The sequence below is a fragment of the Sus scrofa genome, chromosome 18 (assembly GCF_054392235.1).
Source record: "Sus scrofa isolate SSC_HxYL_T2T_F1_AM1 chromosome 18, Sscrofa_HxYL_maternal_Yorkshire_Landrace_v2.0, whole genome shotgun sequence".
Lineage (NCBI taxonomy): Eukaryota > Metazoa > Chordata > Mammalia > Artiodactyla > Suidae > Sus > Sus scrofa.
Window position 1 is genome coordinate 33082821 of NC_139400.1, and position 22929 is coordinate 33105749.

The 22929-nt window shown below is 34.9% G+C and overlaps 1 protein-coding gene across 15 annotated transcripts in view; it reads left to right on the forward strand.

Moving 5' to 3' along the window:
- The window catches only part of SLC13A1 (solute carrier family 13 member 1), a 273175-nt gene that overhangs the window by 196276 nt on the left and 53970 nt on the right, over positions 1-22929 (forward strand). For 10 of the 15 annotated variants that reach the window (XR_014834396.1, XR_014834393.1, XR_014834395.1 and 7 more), the window contains exons 13-15: positions 337-498; positions 1988-2125; positions 4387-4552. Coding sequence is in view for 11 of the 15 variants with exons in the window: in XM_085006008.1 (XP_084862134.1) it covers positions 337-498; positions 1988-2125; positions 4387-4524 (438 nt within the window). In the remaining 4 variants the exon portion in view is untranslated. Of the gene's footprint in view, positions 1-336; positions 499-1987; positions 2126-4386; positions 6204-7842; positions 7890-10518; positions 11545-22929 lie in introns of those variants that run through there. The other 5 variants (XM_085006007.1, XM_085006006.1, XM_013985678.3 and 2 more) reach the window with 3 other exon arrangements.

The following is a 22929-nucleotide window of genomic DNA, read 5'->3' on the forward strand; positions in this document are numbered from 1 at the left end:
GAGAGGTAGACCAGAAGAGCTGATCTTTTCTTAAAGCCCTATAGTACTACATGGCTTGTTAAAATATCACATGTGATAATTAGATATAATTAAAATTTAATCGAAAAAACACAGGAGGACAGCTCCCTAAAGCATGTTGGTAGTGTTAAAATAAGAATAATTGAGAATGTCTCCATGTCAGGGGCACTGATACCTAACAAACCACAGATCAATATGAAAGATTAAAATCTTAATTTAGAAACTGAGTTCTTAGAACAGATGTTTTTTATATATTTAAACTGTCTGATTATAGTGAATTATTAATGAATAACAAATATTGCACATTTGTTTTTTTAGGAGTCAGGACTATCTAAGTGGATAGGAAATAAATTATCTCCTCTAGGTTCATTACCGGTCTGGCTAATAATTCTGATATCTTCTTTGTTCGTCACATCTTTAACGGAGGTAGCCAGCAATCCAGCTACCATTACCCTCCTTCTTCCAATACTAGCTCCATTGGTGAGTATCTCATTTATCCCATTTATACTCTTCATCGAAAGAGTAGTGTTCTAATTCACTTGTTCTCATATTGTGGTGTGGAATCATTTGGGTTGAAAGATCCCCTGTAGGTGACTTACGGAGTGGTCCTTGTTTACATTCACCCTTTCATAGGAGACCTTGACTCGGGAGAACTCTTCTTCCATGTTCAATCAGCATGATCTTAAGTGAGCCCTTTACCTTCTTTCTGCCCAGATTTTCCATTTTCAGATAAACGAGAGGGGTAGTCCAGATCCTTTCCAGCTCTAAGACTTTGGGATTCCTTGCTTCCTGGCAACTTTAGTGCTTAGATCTCTAACACTGACACTTCTCCCTCCAGAAGCTTAGTCTCCAATTTTTGAGAAGTTCTTTATATAAATGATTTACAAGGGAATAAAAAGCTATGTTTACACTTTAGGCTTCAAGCTGAAATATCTTAGACACAGCTCTGTACGACGCAGGGAAGAATTTAAAAATGTAGGTAAGAGGCAGAGTTGCAAGGAGAGAGAGGGAAAGATGTCTCTCTTCTTTTCCACAACTAGCTAGCAATTACAAGAAATAGATTTAAGTAAAATGTTTTCCTTACTGGGACAGATGAGTTTGGTGAAAGAAAACATTTTACGTGAAGAAGGATTGCCCTTCTGGAGTTGTTCTGCTACCAGCACAAGGGGCAGATGTTGGCATTCTTGAACTGCTGCTTCAAATTAGAAAAGAAATGTCGACAGGTTGTATTGGTGAAATATAATCATGATTTTTTTTTTCTTTCTGGTTTTTAGTTCTCAACACGGAGCAGTTAAAAAATTATGTGATGAATTAAGAATAGTGGTAACTCCTCTGTAATGATCCCTAAGAACATTATACTTGTCACAGAGGCAGTAAAGTTAATGGAATGATAAGATACTTTGGAGCCAGAGGAACTTAAGACTCTTCTTAAGCTCTACTGCTTGCTTTTGGATCAGTTACTTCAGCCTTTAGAGAGCTCAGTTTTTTCATCTGCTCTTTGGGACTTTAGTTATCATCTCATAATGTCATTGTGAAAATTTTATATATATCCATATGTGTGTATACATGTATGCCCACACACAGTTATTTTATACTATATATTATGTATATGTTAAATGTTACATGTATCATATATAATACTTATATATTATACATTAATATGTATATATACACTTAGCATAGCACTTTGTACTAGATAAATGATAGTTGCTTTATTTTGTTTCTGGAATATACTTTATTTTCTAAATGAACTGAGCTATAATGCTTAAATGGCCACCAATAACCATGTAAACAACAATAAGAGGAAGCTATATCTTCTGAAAGCTATTCTTCCAGTTATAAGTGCATTAATGTATATAATTTTATGTCTTTACATTCCAACCTACTGCTGGGAAAGTATATTATACTTTTGCTCATTGTGATGCCTATCTCAAAATTTTACTTAGATTCTTTTTATCTTTTCCAACAGGCTGAAGCCATTCACGTCAACCCTCTTTATATTTTGTTGCCTTCTACTCTGTGTACTTCATTTGCATTCCTCTTACCAGTAGCAAATCCACCCAATGCTATTGTCTTTTCATACGGCCATCTAACAGTTATCGACATGGTGAGTGAGCTGAAAGAATACTCTTAGGTCCAACAGACATTATTTTGTGATGTCTTGGGTTGTCTATCATTTTACACACTGACTTCTAGGAGGAAATGCATAGCTTGAGTTCTTCTTCTGAAGGTGAGTGCATGACTGGCCATAAAATCATTTTTAAGAGTGAAAACGAGAAGCAAACATGCCATTAATGCTTATAGTCACAAATAGAGATATTGAGTGTGTCAGTAATATGCTGGAAGAGGAAGAGAGCTAGAATATACTCAACATGATGGCTTAAACTACATGTTAAGATCAGGTTCCAACTGGACCTAGGCAAAACAGGAATCAAGCACAGTAGTTTGCTATCATGAATATTTGTGCACCCCACATTTGCTCTGAATAAGATGTTAGGCTCAGTGCCTGACTGATGAAAAGTCGTCTTTCTTGTTCTGATTCCAATAGTGGCACCTGAAAGAAAATGAAATGAAAAAAAAATGAAAGGAAATGAAATTAGCATAAACACTTGATAATAGAAAATTTAAGTGACAAAACGAGCATATTTTTGGCAACTGCAAAAATAGTGATTAAGTCATGAACTAGTTTGAGAATATTCTATTCCTTTCTCAATCTTGATCACCAACCTGTGAACCAAACCAAGCAAGAATATAACTAAATTCTATGAGCTTGCTGTGCAAATGCAGTTCCAAATTAAGTCTCACGTTCCTTCTTCCACTCAGATTGCTGTCTCTAAACCTCGTAATGTAAAAATTCTGGAAAAGCCGCTATGCAAAAGTCATATAATATCCTTTTGGTAAAGAAAATGTGCATAATAATTGTATATAAGCAATGTGGTTAAGTATGTGAATTTAAAAAAAGGAAAAGGAGTCTCCATTGTGGCTCAGTGGTAACAAACCCAACTAGTATCCATGAGGATGTGGGTTTGATCCCCAGCCCTGCTCATTGGGTTAAGGATCTGGCATTTCCATGAGCTGCAGTGTAGGTTGCAGACGTGGCTCAGATCTGGCGTTCAGATTGTGGCTGTGGTATAGGCCAGCAGCTACAGCTCCGATTCAGTTCTTAGCCTGGGAACTGGGTACTTCCATATGCCATGGGTGTGCCCCCCCCCAAAAGTAAATAAATTAATTTAAAAATAAAAACAAGATTCTGAAATAATTGAGTGGCTTCTATGGGCAGAAAAGGCAGCCTCTGTAATATTCATTGCTAGGTATCCCCATTTTGCCTTGGGGCTCCATGTTTTAATGCAGAGAATGCAGAGATAAATAAGCTTTTTCTGTAAAGAGCCAGAGAATAAATATTTGAGACTTTCTGGGCCCTATGGTCTCTGTCATAACTATTGTATCATGAAAGCAGCCAACAACAATATGTAAAGAAATGGGTATGATATGATTGTGGTCCTGCAAAATTTTATATAGAAAAACCGTTCATGGTCAGTATTTTGACAGCCTCTGTTTTAATAGATGGAAAGAAACTTTGAGAGTATTTAGCCACCAGAATAATGATGTCAAAGCTAGAAAAATGGGAAGTCTGAGACAGATGAATAGAAGAGGCATTAAATCTCAGTAAGAGAATACTGAAGGCTACATTGAAAATAATATTGAGTGACTATGAAGGAGGCAGCTATCATATAGTGACCTGAACCTTATTCTCTGAAATATAAAATCCCAAAAACTCATATCCTGATTTGACATGAAACGGCGGATTTTTAAAGAGCTTTTCCTCTAGTTGGAATGACTTCAGCATAGGCATTCCCACTGTGGCTCAGCAGGTTAAGAACCCGAAGTATGAGTCCATGAGGATGTGGGTTTGATCCCTGGCCTCACTCAGTGGGTTAAGGGTCCTGCACTGCCACAAGCTGCAGTGTAGGTCACAGATGCAGCTAGGATCCCACATTGCTGTGGCTGTAGCATAGGCCAGCAGCCACAGATCTGATTTGACCCTTAGCTTGGGAACCTCCATATGCCACAGGTGTGGCCCTAAAAAAATAAAATAAGAATGACTTCCATATATTCCTGAGAGGAACCTCTCTGAGACTCTCCAACTAAATGGTATTAGTTGGAAACAGATTCTCTTTTGACATGAATAGAAGAAGGACCCCTTGACCTAGGAAGCTGATAATTGATATTAATCATGTGGGATGCATGTAAAACTGACATATGCCTTCTGCAACAGGTTTCTAATTCTCCCATAGGTTTTTTGGGGGTTTGTTTCTTTGTTTGTTTGTCTTTAGAGACAGACTGACTTTACGCTTTTTTGTATTCAAGGTTAAAGCTGGACTTGGCGTTAATGTCTTGGGCGTTGCTGTGGTGATGCTTGGCCTGTTTGTCTGGATGGTACCCATGTTTGACCTCCACACTTACCCTTCTTGGGCTCCTACAATTGCTAATGAGACCCTGCCTTGACAAGCATGGATGCTTTGATTATCCCGTGGTGAGTTTTTAGGAACCATTAAGAATTCACTGCAAAATATGGTTCTAGAAAACTGATGACACTTCAGTAAGTACTGGTGTAGCTGCTACAGTTCCAGTGAACACCCAAAACCTGCTGTCATGACTCAGAACCCACATTTCCTTAGAGAAGCAACCAAGAGCATCTGTGTGCCTTCATAAGAAGCCCACAGTTGATATTTTGCTCATGGATCATATGCATCCTGTTTCATCATAAGAATAATTTATAACTTGACCTTCAGAGAGATTAGGTCATTTGCTTCATCTGACAGTTTGAGTTCACTGTAACATTTCAAGTGTCAGTTTATTATTTCAAAAACTTTCCATGAGCCTAGAAATAGAAAATAAAACATATAAGTTAGTTAGGTACTTGTATAAATTCTTTCTGTAGTATTGTCCAAGAGAATTTTCTGAAAAATCAAAACTGTGGTCATCTGGTGGTACAAAAGAAAAGTTTAATATAAATAAAATGTACATTCTCTCATTTAAAAACTGTTCCAACCAGATTACTCTTGATATATCCATATTATATCAAAATTGAAAGTGAGTAGTAGTTCCAAAATTATAGCTAAATCCACTCAACAACAGAAAATATAAGGGTTAATGTCCACTTGGCCTATAGTTAAAGTAACATAATTCATACTTTTATGAATGAGAAATACATTTCATAGAACTATGGTTAAGGCTTGCTATGACTTGCACTATTAGCATAGTATAGTAAGAAAAGAATGCTAAACAGTATAAAACTATTAACACATTTGTGTATTTTTATAACAGTTTTGCTTGTGTTTATTTCAGAAGTACATAATCCCTTATGTAAAAACAAGTGATTCAGAAATTTAAATGAATTATCACTGTGTATACAGACACAGAAAAATTTACATAATTCCATTACATCAACAGTGAAATACCAGAGGGGAAATAAATAATAAAAAATCAAAACTGTTGATATATTTGCAAAAGACAAAAATAAATTACCTATGGGCAAACCAAAAAGAAAAAGGAATTGAACATTCAGACAGAAGTAGGAAGAGAACAATCTCCTAGCCTTTGGGATGTGGAAGAGGAAGGTCTAATGGCATGCCAAAATTACACTAAAGGGGAAACACTGACAAAGACAAAAAATTGTGTACAGTTAGGAAAATATGGAGAGGTTAAAACAGAGTGATTCTCATGCTAAAAATAGCCAAGACATGGAAACAACCTAAAAGTCCATCGACAGAGGAATGGATCCAGAAGATGTGGTACATATACACAATGGAATATTACTCAGCCATTAAAAAGAACGAAATACTGGCATTTTTAGCAACATGGATGGACCTAGAAACTATCATGCTAAGTGAAGTCAGCCATACAATGACACACCAACATCAAATGCTTTCACTGACATGTGGAATCTGAAAAAAGGAAAGACGGAACTTCTTTGCAGAACAGATGCTGACTCACAGACATTGAAAAACTTATGGTCTCTGGAGGAGACAGTTTTGGGGGTAGGGGGATGTGCTTGGGCTGTGGGATGGAAATCCTGTGAAATCAGATTGTTATGATCATTATACAACTACAGATGTGATAAATTCATTTGAGTAATAAAAAATGAAAAAAATAAATAAAATGGGACAAAAAGTTTTTAAAAATACCTTTATTATTTTTAGTTTTCATAGAAGTCATCAGACCTGGTTTGGTCTTTTGTGAAAAGGACATTATTTATAAAATTATTCTTGAATATTAAATATGGTCAAGAGGATTTTTTTAAGTTATGCATTTCTTTTAAAATTATATATAATAGAAGTTCCCGTCATGGCTCATTGGTTAACGAATCCGACTAGGAACCATGAGGTTGCAGGTTCGATCCCTGGCCTTGCTCAGTGAGTTAAGGATCTGGCGTTGCCGTGAGCTGTGTTGTAGGTCACAGACATGGCTCAGATCCTGTGTTGCTGTGGCTGTGGCCTAGCTAGGCTGGCAGCTGTAGCTCTGATTGGACCGCTAGCCTGGGAACCTCCATATGCTGCAGGAGCCGCCCTAGAAAAAGGCAAAAAGACAAAAAAAAAAAATCATATATAATAGATTGCTCAGGTTCATTGTTTGTCTGTTTATTAATTACTCAATGCAGAAGTAACCATTTTTTTTCCCAAGGAAAAACGTATCCATTTAAACATAATATTTCTGTTTTGTGTCTATCATCTATGTTCACCCTATTCACCTGTTCTATTCCCTCTCGTGTATAACACATTTATTTATGATCCATAGTCTTTATTACATTTCTGCTTTTCTTCTAGCCATTCAATTTATCACTGCTGAATTATATCATATGATGACTATATTTTCATTATGAAAAAATGGTAATGACTTTTCAAATTATGAGTTAGTTGTGTTCTGAAGAAAATAATATAAACATTTCAGCTTGAATCATTTTAATGAATTACTTCCAACAGCTGCCAGCTGAGTACAGGAAAAATGATACTTAGTCAAAATTTGTTTAAGTGAGCCATATGGTTCTCTTGCTACATCTTTAGGTTTACTTGATATATCAAAAATGACTTAACTCATCCATTTCACATCTGTCCCATTTACATCAAAGTTCTCAGGCCCTTTTAGTTTGAGAGTTGCATTCTATCTTTGAAAGTTTCCAAAAGGCAGCCTGAAAAGATCCAACAAATTTTGCCCTCCCACTTTGGGGTAGATAGTGTTTTTGTAATTGTCTTCAGCCTTACTTAGAGGTTAACCAGAAATCTTTGTCACTTTAAATTCCTATATCTTACTTAGGGTTGGATCTTGTCTAGATAATAGGAGCAATTTCACTAAGTGCCTATTTACCGTCTGTTCCTATAAGTTGCCTGGAGGGCTCCGCTGGCAAACATGAATCTTTCTCTCACAACTACCACCAATGTCAGCCCTCCAGAATTCAGGTTTCCTGCCTTTCAAACATGCGCACTGTTTTCACGCAACTTGGTCTCCAAGGTTTTGTTTGCTTCTTTTCAGCCTGGGAGGTGCAGAGGTACACTTTTAGCCAATATTATTGACTAAATTTATTAGCAAAACCTTCTAAAACAATTTCATGACACACCAATTGAGTCTAAATATGTGTAATACATTTTATTATATGTCAAAGATTATTAATAGATATTTTATTATATCTTTGCCATGGGTAAATACTTGATAGGAATCTTTATGATAACACTTTTTTTCCAAAGTTTCTGTTTTTTCAGTTAGAATGCATAACTACTATCTTTACCTGTGTGTGGATTTTTGCCAATTAAATGTTTTTATTTTTAGGAAGGAGAGGGTTGTACTAGCAATGAAAGAGTAAACACAAACAAAAGGTCAGTTTTGTTACCTTTATTTATTTTTATATTGTAATGCAATATAAAAATCAGAATAGTTTAATTTGTTACCACTAAGGCAGTAAATTAAGTACTTTAGTCAAATGAAGTACTCTAGTCAAAGTAAGAACTTACTAGGTAAGCTTTGGGAAGGCAAATATCTTGCTCAGTGCAAAGCAAGATCAGCCTAGTCCAGGAGTAAATGTAAAAACAGTGCATAAATAAAATAGAAATTAAAAAGGTTTTCCAAATGTGACTATCTTCATTTGTCCAGGAAGGAAAAAACATGGAATTTTTTAAAAAGGAAATAAAGGGTCTTTTCTTAACAGTATATTGTGAGCAGGAAGGAGGATCTTCTTAAGGCCAAATAAAAATATTGTATAACACACTTTACTGTGTAAGCAGAAAATAATACTACTAATAATGTAAGTCCTCAAAAGAGAACTGTGGTGAAGGACCAGTAAGAATCCAGAGATTTAAGCAAGTACTTAAGGTAGCAACTGCTAATCCCTAGAGATCTTGAAATTTTCTTTTGATAAGTACAACAGGGTACAAGGGATAGGAGACTAAGCTAGGACCCAAGCAAGTTTGGGGTGGAATGGAAAATTACATAGAATTAAGATCTCAAAGGGCTATATTCTTAGTGAAAATAAAGGGGGTGGGGGGAAATCCTACCTTGTAGAAGGAAACATCAAGGGAATTTTAATGTTCTGGCCTATGCACTTGGTAAAGGGGTTACACAGGGTAGGGGCCTAGAGTCTCAATATCTGTGTGTGTGTGTGTGTGTGTGTGTGTGTGTGTGTGTGTGTGTGTGTGTGTGTGTGTGTAAGCAACCTAAATCTGAAACTTTAGAATAGGGACAAGCTTAAAATAGGGAGGTTATCCTGGGTTATTCAGGTGGACCCAGTGTGATTATATGAGCTCTTAGAAGCAGAAGAGGAAGACAGAGGAGTCAGGTGGGTGAGGTGAGACAGAATGGGAAGTCAGAGAGATTTGAAACATAAGGACTAGACCCACAGTTGCTGGCTTTGATGATGAAAAGGGTTTCAAGCCAGGGAATTCAGGCAGCCTTTAGAACTTGAGGATGACTCCTGCCTGAAACCCAGCAAGGAAACAGAAGTCTCAGTCCTACAGTTGCATGGAACTGAATTCAGCCAATGACATGATAAGCCTAGAAATAGATCCTCCTTAAGAGCCTCCAATAAGGAACAGCCCATACCTTACTTTAAGTCCAAGGAGATTTGTTTTGGACAAGTCTGCTAATCTACAGAGCTGTGAGGTAATAATGAGTATTGTTTTAAGCCATTGAATTGTGATAGTTTGTTATGGCAACAATAGAAAATAAATACACATAAGGAATAAGAGATCATGAAAAGTGACCAGATAGATATGAAAAGGTGTAAAATAGAAATTTTAGATAGAAAAAGTATACTAATTTAAATTAAAAACTTAATGAACAGGTTAAATAGCATGTCATACAAACCAGAAAAGAAAGTGTGTGAACTTGAAGACATATTCTAAAAAAATGATTTAGAGTGAAACACAGAGATGGCCAGAACTCTGAAGGGGAAGTTAAGAAAAATGCAAACTAAAATGATAAATGTAACATATGTTTAATCAGAATTCCAAAAGTAAATAATAAAAAATGAAGCAGACACAGTCACTGAAGATACAATGTGTGACAATTTCCCGATATTAATGAAAGAAACCAATCAAGATTTTCAGGAAGCATAATGAACCCAAAGCAAATTTTTAAAAAGGAAGATCTACCCTCAGCTACATGGTAGTGAAATAGTACACCACTCAAAAGAAATAAAAGATAATAGAGAGAGAAGAAACTGTTATTAGACCAAGGTCTACCTTCTCAGGAACAATTGGAAACAGTTAAGAATCTCCAAGGGCTAAACAAAAGACTATCAACCTAGAATTGTATACATGGGAAATCTTACTTCAAGAATAAAAGAAAACTGGAGTTCCCATCATGGCTTAGTGGTTAACAAATCTGACTAGTATCCATGAGGATGTGGGTTCGATCCCTGGCCTCATTCAGTGGGTTAAGGATCTGGCATTATGGTGAGCTGTGGCGTAGGTCACAGATGTGGCTCAGATCCTGAGTAGCTGTGGCTGTGGTGTAGGCTGGTGGCTACAGTTCTGATTCTGCCTAGCCTGGGAACCGCGATATGCTGTGGGTGTGGCCCTAAAAAGACAAAAAGAAAAAAATGAAAGAAAACTAAGAAATTTTCAAACCAACAAAAACTAAGAGAGCTTACCACTAACCAAAACTCATGAATGTGCTTCAAATGCATATATCAAAGGAAAAAGAAAAGAATTTAAGAGAGATGTCTCACAATAAGAAATTGTGAGTAACCAAAATGATAAACATATTGTTTTTTTTAAAAAAAACTAGAATTAAAATACTGAAAAAGCATAATATATAAAGAAGCCAAGGTATTCTAACTCTCAAGCTTCCTTTTTTTTTTTTTTTTTTTTTTCACAGCAGAACACTTAATCTAACTAAATCAAAAGCCAGTTTAGTCATTTCAGTGTTTTTTACTGATTTCAGAGTTTAACTTTTCAACTTAGGTTTCTGGTTTCTTATTTATTTTATTTATTTACTTTTTCTTTTAAGGGCCGCATCCACCATGTATGGAAGTTCCCATTTTTTCTTTTGTTAGAAGCAAAGCATTTTTTTTAACCACAAATTTTCAATGTTAGCTGTAGAATTTTTCAGGTTGAGGAAACTTTTCCATTGCTAGTTTGCTGAGAGTTTTTATCAGGAATATTTGTTGGCATTTGTCAAATATTTTTGTTGTGCTTTCCAAGATGATCTTTCAGTTTCTTTTTTAGTCTGTTAAAATGCTAAATTACATTTAACTAAACAACTTTGAGCATTGCGTATTATACTTTTTCATATATTGTTAAATTTTATTTACTAAACTTTTGCTTAAAATTTTTGCGTCAATGATCAGGAGGGACATTGGTCTTAAGATTTCTTTCTTACAGGTCTGTGTTGTCAGGTTTTGGCACTAAGGTAATACTGGCCTCAGAGAACAAGTTAGGAAGTCTTTTTTCTTCAGTTATCTGAAAGATTCTATAGAATTTGATTCATTTTAAGTTTATTGAGATTTGTGTATGAAAAAAAATATGGGTTGTCTTGAAAAGAATATGTATTCTGCTGTTGTTGGGTGGAGTGTTCTAGATTGTCAATCAATCAAGTTGGTTGATAGGAAATTTTACATTATTCTATATCCTTATTGATTTTATACTTGTTCTATCAATTATTGAGAGAGGAATGGGGAAATTTTTGCTTATAGTTGTGGATTTGTCAATTCTCCTTTCATTTTTATCTAGTTTTGCCTTATGTTTTTTGAAGCTCTGGTATTTGGTTGGTTTGAAAACATTTAAGTTTGCTATGTTCTCATGAATATATGCCTTTATCACTATATAAAACTTTTTATTACTGTTAACATTCTTCACTCTGAAATACATTAGTGCTAATGTAACTAGTACAACTTTTTAAAATTTTTGCATGCTGTAGCTTTTTCTTTTTCTTTTTAACATATTTGTTTCTTTATATTTATTTTTTTGTTTCTTTATATTTAAAGTGGGCTTCTTGTTGGTAAAATATAATTGAATTTTGCTTAGGTTTTAATCAGATGTGATGGCCTCTGCCTTTTAATTTATGTGTCTAAGCCCTTTATATTTAATGACATTTTGGTATGATTGCATTTATCTTTTGGTTTTTATTTGTTCTGTGTTTTGTTTTCCTTTTGTACTGCCTTCTTTTGGATTAATTGACCATTTTTGTAATTTAATTTTATTTCATTTGTTGACTTATTTACCATAATTTTTGTGGTTGTCTAAGAATTTATAGCATACATCTTTAATTTATCACAGTTTATTACAATTTGTATTATATCACTTCATGTATAGGACTCACAGGAGTTCATACCTATAGCTCCTTTCACATCTTTGTGTTATTGTTGTTGTACATTTTATTTACACATATATCATAAACCTCAAAAGGCATTGCTTTTGTAATTTAAACAGTAGATTATTTTTTAAAAGATTAAAATAGAAATGATCAAAAAGTCTTTTATCTTTTTCTATTTTTCTTTCCTTCTGTATAGGCTTGTTATTTCAATTAATACCTGTTATAATTTTATTCTTTTAGCTTTTGTAAATTTGAAAAACAAACATCTATTTTGCATTCACTTTTGAAAGATATTTACACTGGGAACATAGTTCTAGATTGACTGTTTTTTGCTCAAGAATTTAAAGATGTTGCAAGTCTTCTATTCTATATTCTTTTTAATTTAAAAATGTGCTTTTAGGAGTTCTCTTGTATCACAGTAGGTTAAGGATCCAGTGTTGTCACTGCAGTGGCTTGTGTTGCTCTGTGGCATGAGTTCAATCCCTTGCCCAGGAACTTCCATATGCCAAAGGCATGGCCAAAAAAATTTTTTGCCTTTATTCTTAATTTTGTTCTTCTGCATGTAATGTGTATTTTTCCTCTCTAGCTGCTTTCAGTATTTTCTTACTGGTTTTATGCAACTTAATTGTGAGGTAGCTAGAAGTCATTTTTTTATATTTCTGTGTGTTTGGGATTAAGTTTCAATGTATTTGTAGATTTTTTTAATCCAATTTGGAAATCTTTATCCATTATTTCTTTAAATATTCTCTCTCCACCTGCTTTTTCTTCAAGGACTACAATTACACACATATTTGGTTACTTGAAATTGTCTCAAATTATCCTGAACCTCTGGGGATTTTTCCCTCAGTCATTTTTTATTCTGTGTTTCCTTTTGGATAGTTTCTATTGCTATGTGTTTAGATTCACTAATTCTATCTTTGGCAGTGTCTAATTCTCTGTTAATTCCATCAATATGGTTTTTTTCACCTCAAACATTGTAATTTTCAACTGTAGAAATTTGAGTCTCAAATATTTTTCCTGTTGCTACTTAGCATACTCATTTTTCCTCTACCTCCTCGAACATATGAATATAGGTTTAATAACTTTTGATGTTCTTGTCTACTAATTTTATCATCTCTGTCATTTCTACTTCTATTCCTATTGCTTGATTTACCACTCTTTTAAGGGCCATATTTTTGTTCTTTTCCTACCTGTTAATTTTTTTTCAATTGCAGGTTAGAGAGTGCTGATTTTACTTTTTTACTACTAGATATATTTTTATTACCATAAATATTCTTGTGTCATTCTGGGGAAGAGTTTTTTGGAAAGGGTTTGCTCTTAATATTTATTGTGTAAAGCCAAAGCAACTTTTAATCTAGGGATGCACTTACCTCACTACCTAGGCAATGTCTTCCTGAGTATTGTACTTGATGCTCTATTAATTGTGAGGTTTTCCACTCTGATTGGAGCCTGAATTATTCCCAACCCTATGTGAGCCCTTGTGATCATCTCATCTAATAGTTTTGTGTATTATTACCCTCAAAGTGGTTTTATGACAAGTGTATGTTGATAACTATTCAGCAGAAGGTGGTGGAGATCTGTCTGTGCACATCTCCCCTCTCTGGTACTCTTCCCTACAAACCACAGCTACTTGTCTTCCCCAGACTCCCAGCTCCATCTATTCAACATAGGTTAGCACCAGGCTCTGCCTGGATTTCCCCCTTTTTTGAGCTGTTGCCTGGAAACTCTTCCCATGCTAAAAGCAATCATAGGACTCAACTGTGTCCTCTCTTTCAGAAATCATTGTCATGTTTTGCCTGATAGTCGGTGTCTGAAAATTGTTATTTCATAATTTTTTCCTGTTTTTTATTAATTTCAGGCAGAAGAGTAAATCCTTCTCTTAGTGCTGTATCTTGCCAAAAGTGGCAGTCTCTAGAAGAGTCACATTTAATTATAATACTTTTTTCCCACTGGTAAGCTTGGAATCAAGACAAATTGAGTTAATTGGTTGGTTCTGAAATTTTAATAACTAGTGTATAATGCAGCTTTTACATAAGAGAATAGACAGTGGATGAGGAACCTCTGTGGTTGTATTAGGGAGTAGAGAAGGTTCTAATGTGAATGCAATTTTGAATTTGTTGAGTTTAAGATTTATGCAGCACTTATGAGAGAGTCAAAAGTAAGTGACTAATGGCACTTGAATAATCCAAATATGATGCAGAGGACAGTGGTCAGAACTGCATTTCTATTATAAAATGCAGTGTTTCTATGAGATGAAGTGAGTCCAGAGCATACAAAAAAAAAGTCTAAGAACATCCTTTCTGTTTTTTCTTCAACTTCAGTATTGTAGCTCCATTATAGTCATTTCCTAAAGCGTTTGGTGTATTTTTGGATTATTATTATTATATTCAGAAATCATTATTTCATAACCATATTTGAAAATACATTGGGACAAATACAACTTATACTTTCTTGTTTTATTTTGAAAAAGAATTCAGGTATGTGGAGATTTAAATCTTGGGAAAAATTTTCAGAAAAATATTCAACCCCAAAGTCAGTTCAACCTGAGGAGGCCAGTCCCTGATAGAATCTATAGTCTCACAGGAGTATTTTATCTTCGTAACCACAGGGTTTTTGGGGTGGTTCATCTCACAAATGTTAAATGCATAATAAATAATGGCAGGTTGTTCCTCAGGGTCGGAACCACAATCGTTGACATTCCTCTCCCATAAACTTTTAATCTCCACCTCAGCTTGGAAAGAAATTGTGTGTGGTTAGAGCTGGGCATTTACTGGGTATGTACAGTCCTGTCCTCAGAGAATCTGATAGGATGCTTTGGGATGTCTGAATCTTCCTCCAAACAGAACCTACTTATGGGTCCTCCTTAGAATTTGAGAAGGGCCATAATCTACCATCAGAACTGGAACTTGACATTCTCTACTATTGCAACTGTAGTCAGAACTATATGTGAGATTTAATGTGCTAGATAATTTATACTTTCAGTTAAATACATCTTTATAATGAATATATTTCTGAAAGCTAGTATTACTTGTATTTATTTCCCCATTTTTTTAAAAAAATGCCAGTACTGTGAGGTTATAGAGAACCTCAGTCTTCCCATGGGGTGTGAAGTCTCAATGGCCACTATTTACATTCCAATTCCTGCGTATATTTTCTTTATCTTCATATATTCACTTGACTACATAATGTAAACAAGAAACAAAACTATAAAATTCCCTAAAGCACTTGCCTTTTAAGGAAACCATGATACACTCATACCATGGAATATTACTCAGCATTTAAAAAGAACAGGAGTTCTCATTGTGGCACAGTGGAAACAAATCTGACTAGTATCCATGAGGTCCTGGATACTAGTGGGTTGGGGATCTGGTGTTGCCGTGCACTGTGTTGTAGGTCAAAGATGTGACTCAGGTCCCACATTGCTGTGGCTGTGGTTTAGCCTGACAGCTGTAGCTCCAATTTTACCCGTAGCATAGGAACTTCCACATTCTGCAGGTGTGGCCCTAAAAAGCAAAATAAATAAATAAACAAACAAACTTGATATGTTATAAACTAAAATGAGCCTCTAGAGAATTATGATGTGTGAAAAGCCAACAATTACAAGGTTACGGACTGTATGATTCTATTTATAGACTATTATTGAATCTAGAAAATTCTAGAAATGGAAAAGAGACTAGTGGTTGACAGAGTTCAAGGAGGTGAGAATAGCATGAAAGTTGGTGTGGCTATAAAAGGGCAACAAGAGCAATCCTTATGGGAATGTAACAGTTCTGCATCTTGACTGTTATCAATTTCAATATCATTGTGGTGAAGTATTCTATAGTTTTACAAGATGAGGAAAACTGGGTGAAAAGAACAGGAGATTTATTTACATTATTTTTACAGCTGCATAAGAATCTATAATTATGTTGAAGTAAAAAAGTTTAACTTAAAAATACATTTTTAAGTGTAAAATATGATGATTTGTTATACATACATACATAATCTCTTTGTAGAGTGATTACTAAGATCAAGATAATTAGCACATTTATTATCTTACATAGTAACTTTGCCTGTGTGTGTGCACACACACGTGTGTGTGTGTGTGTGTGTGTGCCTGTGTCTGTGTGTGTGGTGAGAATACTTTTTTAAAAGTAGTAAAAATATATGTACTTGAGTGTCAAGACAGAAAGGAAAAACTCATACCTATTGAGTACTTAAAAATGTTACTTCCAGTTATTCCTGAGGGAATAGGGTGCCTAGTATCTAAAATCTCCTCTTGCAGGAAATGATCAAGCTGATGAAGCTCACCTCCTCCCACAAATAAAACCTCCTTTTATCAGGCTGCAAACATTTAGTGTACCCCTTCACTTTGTCTACCTCAGTGGAAAAGACAAAGAAAACTGCATGAAAGTTTCAAGGTTGGCAGAAATCTTCCTGGACAATTAACCTTATTTATTAATTACTAATCACAAATGGTACCTTCCATGTTTGCTTTTCACTGAGTTGGGCTCACTAGCTCTCAGGTCTAGTTGGATGCGGTTTGTTTGTTTGTTTGTTTTGGCCACCCCTACTGCATGTAGAAATTCCTGGGCCAGAGGTATAACCCCCAAGCCACTGCAGTGACAATGTTGAATCCTTAACCCGAAGTGCCACAAGGGGACTCCCCAGTGGGATTCTTAAAGTGTATATAGTGACACAAGTTGGCCGGGTATGCCTTGAGCATCTCTTCAGTGTTGGTGATGGTTTGCATTAGTGAGTTAACACAGTTTTGTGGAGTAGCTGTAAAATGTATTTCTTACATTGTTCTAAGGGCTCTCTCTACAAAAGGTAAATTATGGTAAAAAATGTGGAGATGGAGGTTGTGATGGAAGATGCTGTTGACAGATTGGCTCTTAGAGGTACAAACATCACTTTCCAGCTACACCTGAACTTTGGTAAACTGAAGAGATGGAAGCAATACTCTGCACATACAGGAGTGATATTGAGCCTCATTTTTCTCCTCCTATTTTTATTCTTCACAATCCACCTTTTTTTCTTTTCGTTTATACTATCTGAATGGCTGTTGGAGTACCTTTTTAAAGCACTCAAAGTCAGTGTGTGAATTGAAAGATGCATCATACCATATTTGAATGTTCTCGAAAATTTTCACATTGTTCACTTTCATTAGACTCTGATTAAGTGCCCCCTGAGAGGCAAAGCAACAATATCTGAATTATCAATGCAATCCTTGCTAGTCTCTCTTCTAACTCTTCACCATGAAGAAATGTCGGCTTGTGAATTAAGAGATTTTCCAAAAATTTCTTGTTGACATTTTCCAATCCCTTTTTTATTCTCTTCGAAAAAAAGTATAATGATGACTTAATAATGCCCTCTTTCTTTCAGAAAGGCATATTCTGAATTCCTATAATAATAATTACAAGAATTCTCAGAAGAGTTGGAAAACCAGCTATTCCCCCTTGTTCAAAGGTTAGATTAGTTATGGGCTGATTCAATCCCTGTACAAAGTATAAATCCAAAGTAAGAACTTGTGATGGGTTCTAAGTTTTCTTCATGAAAATGCTTCACTGTCATAAATATTCCTGTCCCTCCTAGGGGAAAAAATAAATAAAATCAAGAATGGTCTTCTAGAAAAGACCATTTAGTCCACATTTTCACTTTTTGGATAAATATGAGTGTATAAAGGACCTTGACAAGAAAAATCTCATTCATTACTCAGTTGATTTTAAAGGATATATGACCAAGTTGTTGTTTCGATGGTATGAACAGAGTTGTGGAAGCCTGGGGCTGGCAAAGTGTGGTGAAGGGACAATTAAAGAGTGTTGTAGGAAGATTTTTGTACAGTTTTATCTAAATATTATGAAAATGCTTTTGCATTTAGGTTAACTGCCAGAATATGATTGTGACTGTCTAATTCAAAATTAGGAAAGTAAAGAATAGGAGTTTAATTTGAAAAGGTATGTACACCCCTACGTTCGTTGCAGGCTTATTTATAACAGTGAAGATATGGAAGCAACTTAAATGACCATGAACAATAATGAATGTATGCACATACGTAGATACACACAAGGAAATACTAGTCAGCAGAAAAAAGAATGAAACCTCACTGTTTGTAACAACGTGGATGGAACCTGAGGGTACCATGCTAAGTCAAATAAGTCAGAGAAATATTGTATGACCTTACTTGTCTGTGAAATATAAAAAACAAAATGAATGAAAAACAAAAACAACCAAACAAACAAAAAACCAGTTATATACAGAAAATAGAGCAGTGATTAGTGAAGGGAAGGAGCTGGGGCAAAATGAGCAATTACATGGTGGTGGATGGAAACTAAATTTTTGGTGGTGAGTATGCTATAGTGTATACAGAAGGCAAAATATAATGTTGTACCCGTGAAACCTATATAATGATAGAAGGTTATAAGCCAGTGTTACCTCAATTAATTTTTTTTCAATAAAGTAACATAATAAACACAAAAATAAGAGTTAAGAGCCTAGTTTTCGGGTAAGAAATGCCAGGGCTTGAATATTACTATTTTCTAGTTCCATTATTTTGGCCCAGTTTTTTAACTCTTTCACTTCAAGTTTCCCTGCCCGTAACTGTTATAGGCACTTTTAACTATTAGGATTACAAGACATAATGCATCTATTTAGTTTTTAGGAAGCATTTTAAAATAGTCCTTATTATTTTATTATTGTTTAGAAAATGTGCTTTTGCCTATAGGGAGAACTACTTTTTACTCAAGAGAAGGATTAATAAGAAACTCCTAATTAATAAGAAACCATAATTGCATGTTCTCGAAAATTTTCGCATTATTCACTTTCATTAGACTCTGACTCCTTTTTTGAAACTTCTTGATAATTTCTTAAGGCTGTTTAAACATTTATCTGGATTTCCTTCCAAGAAGGATTTTAGTTGGATTATAGATATTAAAATAAAAGAGAGTTTAAAAAATAAAGGAATAAACAGTATAGAGAAAATAAATGTGGGAAAATCAGCTAAACATATTACAGTGCATTTATGATATTTTCCATATTGTCATGTGTCTTCTTACCGTGGTGAGAAAGAAGACCCCACCCTTAATGACATTCATTTAATAATTAAGCTCCTGAACTCTTTCTTAGAATGTTCTATAATAAAAGCCTATAGAATAACAACAAACCTTCACTCAGGAAAGTAAGTCCTGTTATGACCTAGGGTGGAGGAGAAGGTTAGGGGAAGTGAGTTGACATACTATTAACAACACCAATGCACACACCATCCCATGGACCCATTGTGCAGATTTTAAAACTTAATATCAATTTTGAATATTTGTTCTGTATATTTTTCCCAAAAGAAATAACTATAGCTCCCTAACTCAAAACTGCCACCGGAGGTGATCACTAGCCTCAATTGATATGTATTATCCCTTGTAAGCATGATTTCGTATTTTTTGTATTTGTGTGAATGTATAAGCAATTTATAATACTATGATTAGAGTTTTAAAAGGTTTATAAAATTATCTCAGGTGTATTTTTCTTATTAACTTTATTAATATGTGTAGATCTAGTATGTTCATTTTAGTTTCTCTACAGCATTAGGTTTTATTTTAAAGAACAATTTTATGAATTCTCCTAATAATGGACAATATGTTTTTTTCTCCTAGTAATAACTTTGTGTGTGGCTTGTTGTGCACATAGATAAGTTTTCTAGAGAAGATCACTGTAATTGAAATTGCTCTGTTCTAGAGTGTGGACACATCCAATTTTACTAGCTATAGCCTAGTTGCTTTTGGTAGGGGCTGTAGTCATTTATACTCTGACAGCAATGCATGAAAGTTCCCATTTGCACACATCCTTGTCAACATTTTTTGCTAGACATTTCGATGTTTGCCATTCTCATAGAAAATTTGTCTTATCTTTTTTTTTTTTTTTTTGTCTTTTTAGGTCTGCACCCACAGCATATGGAGGTTCCCAGGCTATGTCCAATTGGAGCTGTAGCCACTGGCCTATGCCACAGCCACAACAACACCAGATCCAAATGGTGTCTGCCTTACACCACAGTTCATGGCAACACCGGGTCCCTAACCCACTGAGCAAGGTCAGGGATCGAATCTGCATCCTCAAGGATACTAGTCAGATTAGTTTTCACTGAGCCACTACGGGAACTCCACAGAAATTGTGTCTTGATATTACTTTAACATTTCCCTAGTGTGTTGTGAGGCTGAGCATTTTTTTCATGTATTTATTCACCCTTGAAATTTCATATTCTTTGAACTGTCTATATTTTCCCTAATTTTCTACAATTTCTTTTCAGTATTTACTTACGGTAATTCTCTATGGTACATAATAATCCTTCTTCTGGCTGGCATAATGTTTTCCGTTTTTAAAAATCTTCTCATGGTGGATTATTTTTGAATCAAATTATTACCTTTGATAGAGTAAAATATTTTTTCCTTTAGCATTTGTGCTTTTGCCTTTTTTGCCCTTTATGCGTATATATTCTATGCAACTTACTTAAGACACATCCCTCCCTGCAATGTAATACAGATATTCTCTTATGGTTTGCAGCAATGCTCATATATAAAATTAGTTTATAACTTCTTTCTTTTTTGTCTTTGTCTAATTTTATTGCTAAGGTTATATTACTCTTACGTGAGTTGAATATCTTCTACTTTTTCTATTCTCTGGAATCATTTATACTGGATATGAATTGTCTTTCTTCCAAGACTTGTAAAAAACTATGTAAATATTTAGATTTTCCCCCCAATGTTTTATTATGAAACTTCTCAAATAAACAGAGTTGAGAGAGTTTTAGTGACCATCTCTGTGCCTAACGCCTGGAGTCTAGCATTATATTTTATTCTACTTGCTTTACCACATATCTATCTGTCTGTCCATCCCTCTATCCAGTAGATTTCTGGTTAGTAAGTAGACTTTAAATGTTGATTCTACTTTAATAAATCAATTCAATTAAAAAATGTTTTTCTATGAATGAATTTCACTTCAGTTTTCAGAATTTTGGAATAAAGTTTTTAATGTGATCCTTTTTATTTTTTCTACTGTACTTGTACCTATGCCCCATCTCTCTTTTTTGTTTTTACAAATTGATTAATCATGAACTAGGTCACAAAATAAGTCTCCATAAATTACAACAAATAAATTTTAGACAAGGTTTTCTGACCACAAGGCAATAAAATTAGTAGCTAATAGCAAGAAGATAGTTTAAAAAAAAAAAAACCCTTTAGGTTTAAAAATTTTAAAAACATTTCTAACAAATTTTAACACAGCAGGAATTGTATATTATGCGGTCGTGTATATTATATATGTTCTTTTTGTTACTTGCCAGAAACACCTTTATGCCTCCAGCATTTATGGCTATCAACTGATGTGTGATCATATTCAATATGCATTTTCTTTTGTACTACATTTATTGAGACCTCATTTTATGCACTTTAATAAGATTCTGCAGTTTTATTCTTATAGGCTCCATGCTGACGTTATATTACTGATGTTATCATCAGCAGAACAAATAGTTTTCAACAGAGCTCCTCTTTCAGTGGAATTCCATACAGTGTTCCACCAATTGACCATAATCAGTATGTGCCTCCCTTCGCTTGTTTCAATATGGCTGAAAACTGTCATTCCATCTGTTCTTGCTGGGAGATGGTGTGTGTCACTGATTTTTCTTACTCAGGTTTCTGTTCCTATTCAGATTACCTATTCTTTTTCTAGTTCTAAAAAGGGGGTTGTTTGAAGAACAAAAAATAGCAGTTGTGCATTGCTGTTCCTGGTGCTGGTATATCAGAAGAATTCCTTTTATAAGTAGACAGGTTTTCCCACAGATATTTTTCCTTAATATTTAGAATCAGCAACGTGAGACTTCTGGGCTGGGAACGCTGCACTTATGCTGCCTTCATTTGTTTAATCGCAAGATACTTACTAGGTTCAAAGCTGTATTGGTGCTTAGCATTAATAAACATAGTGGCTCACACTTACAGAGCACGTATGGTTCTAGGGGATATACACATACTTGTACATTTTGGATGTGGATATTTTATTTTGCGGGAGTCATAATAACATGTTTGACTTTCTTCCTACAGTGAGATGTATTTGATGTTTATCTTGCCAATTTGCTAAAAGTGGAAAAATTAGTTTGGTTCAGATTCAGTGTCAGCAGGGCTAGTAATAAACAAGTTTTCATCATTTTCCTCTTGCCCTTGTGGTTAAGATTAAGAGTGCCACAGCATATTGGATTAACATAATTTCTGTTATCATTTTCATAGGCTATGGAAAAAATATGCAAAGTCAGTCAAATGTAATTTATTATTTGGCCTTAACTCAAAGTCTCACCATGACTATAGAAGAGTATAAATGATTCTCCCAATTTTAAAGATTATTTTCCTTCTCCATTCATTTGGTGCTGTTGACTAAAGCTATCTTCATCACGTTTGCATGCTTATTTGATGGTTTTTATTCATGTTCAAATAGATGAGGGAAAAGTGCATATCTAAGATCCTGTTGAGACAAGATCTGGCTTTATTGTGTTTTCCTGAAGGCTGAGGTCTCCAGTAGAGGATTGGTCGTAATCCTGGTAACTATGTACTTGCCCTTCCTTTTTTAACCATGTGATGTATCTTTTGGTTATAGAACCAAGAGAACCAGGGTTTTAACTCTCTTTTAAACCAAATTGTTTAAGCTTGTCCTTTGTCTTCCTTGTTGTGGGCAAAAACTCCTTCTTTGTAATCACTGGAGAGGAGTGTTTGCCCTCAGCCAGGATCTGCCCCCCTTCTAACCCTGTAAAGCTTAGTGAAGAGGACAGAGGCACCTCCACCAAGCATTACTGAAGAGAAGTAAAACAAACACAAACATGCAGCCTTTAACATGCACTTGAATTTCTTTCTTTCTTTCTTTTTTTTTTTTTAATTGTCTTTTTAGAGCCGCACCTGTGGCATACAGAGGTTCCCAGGCTAGGAGTCGAATCAGCTGCCGGCTTACACTACAACCACACAGCTCACGGCAACGCTGGATCCTTATCTCACTGAGCAAGGCCAGGGATTGAACCTGTGTCCTCATGGATACTAGTTGGGTTTGTTAACTGCTGAGCCACGATGGGAACTCCTCAGATTTCTTCTTCTAGGAGATCCT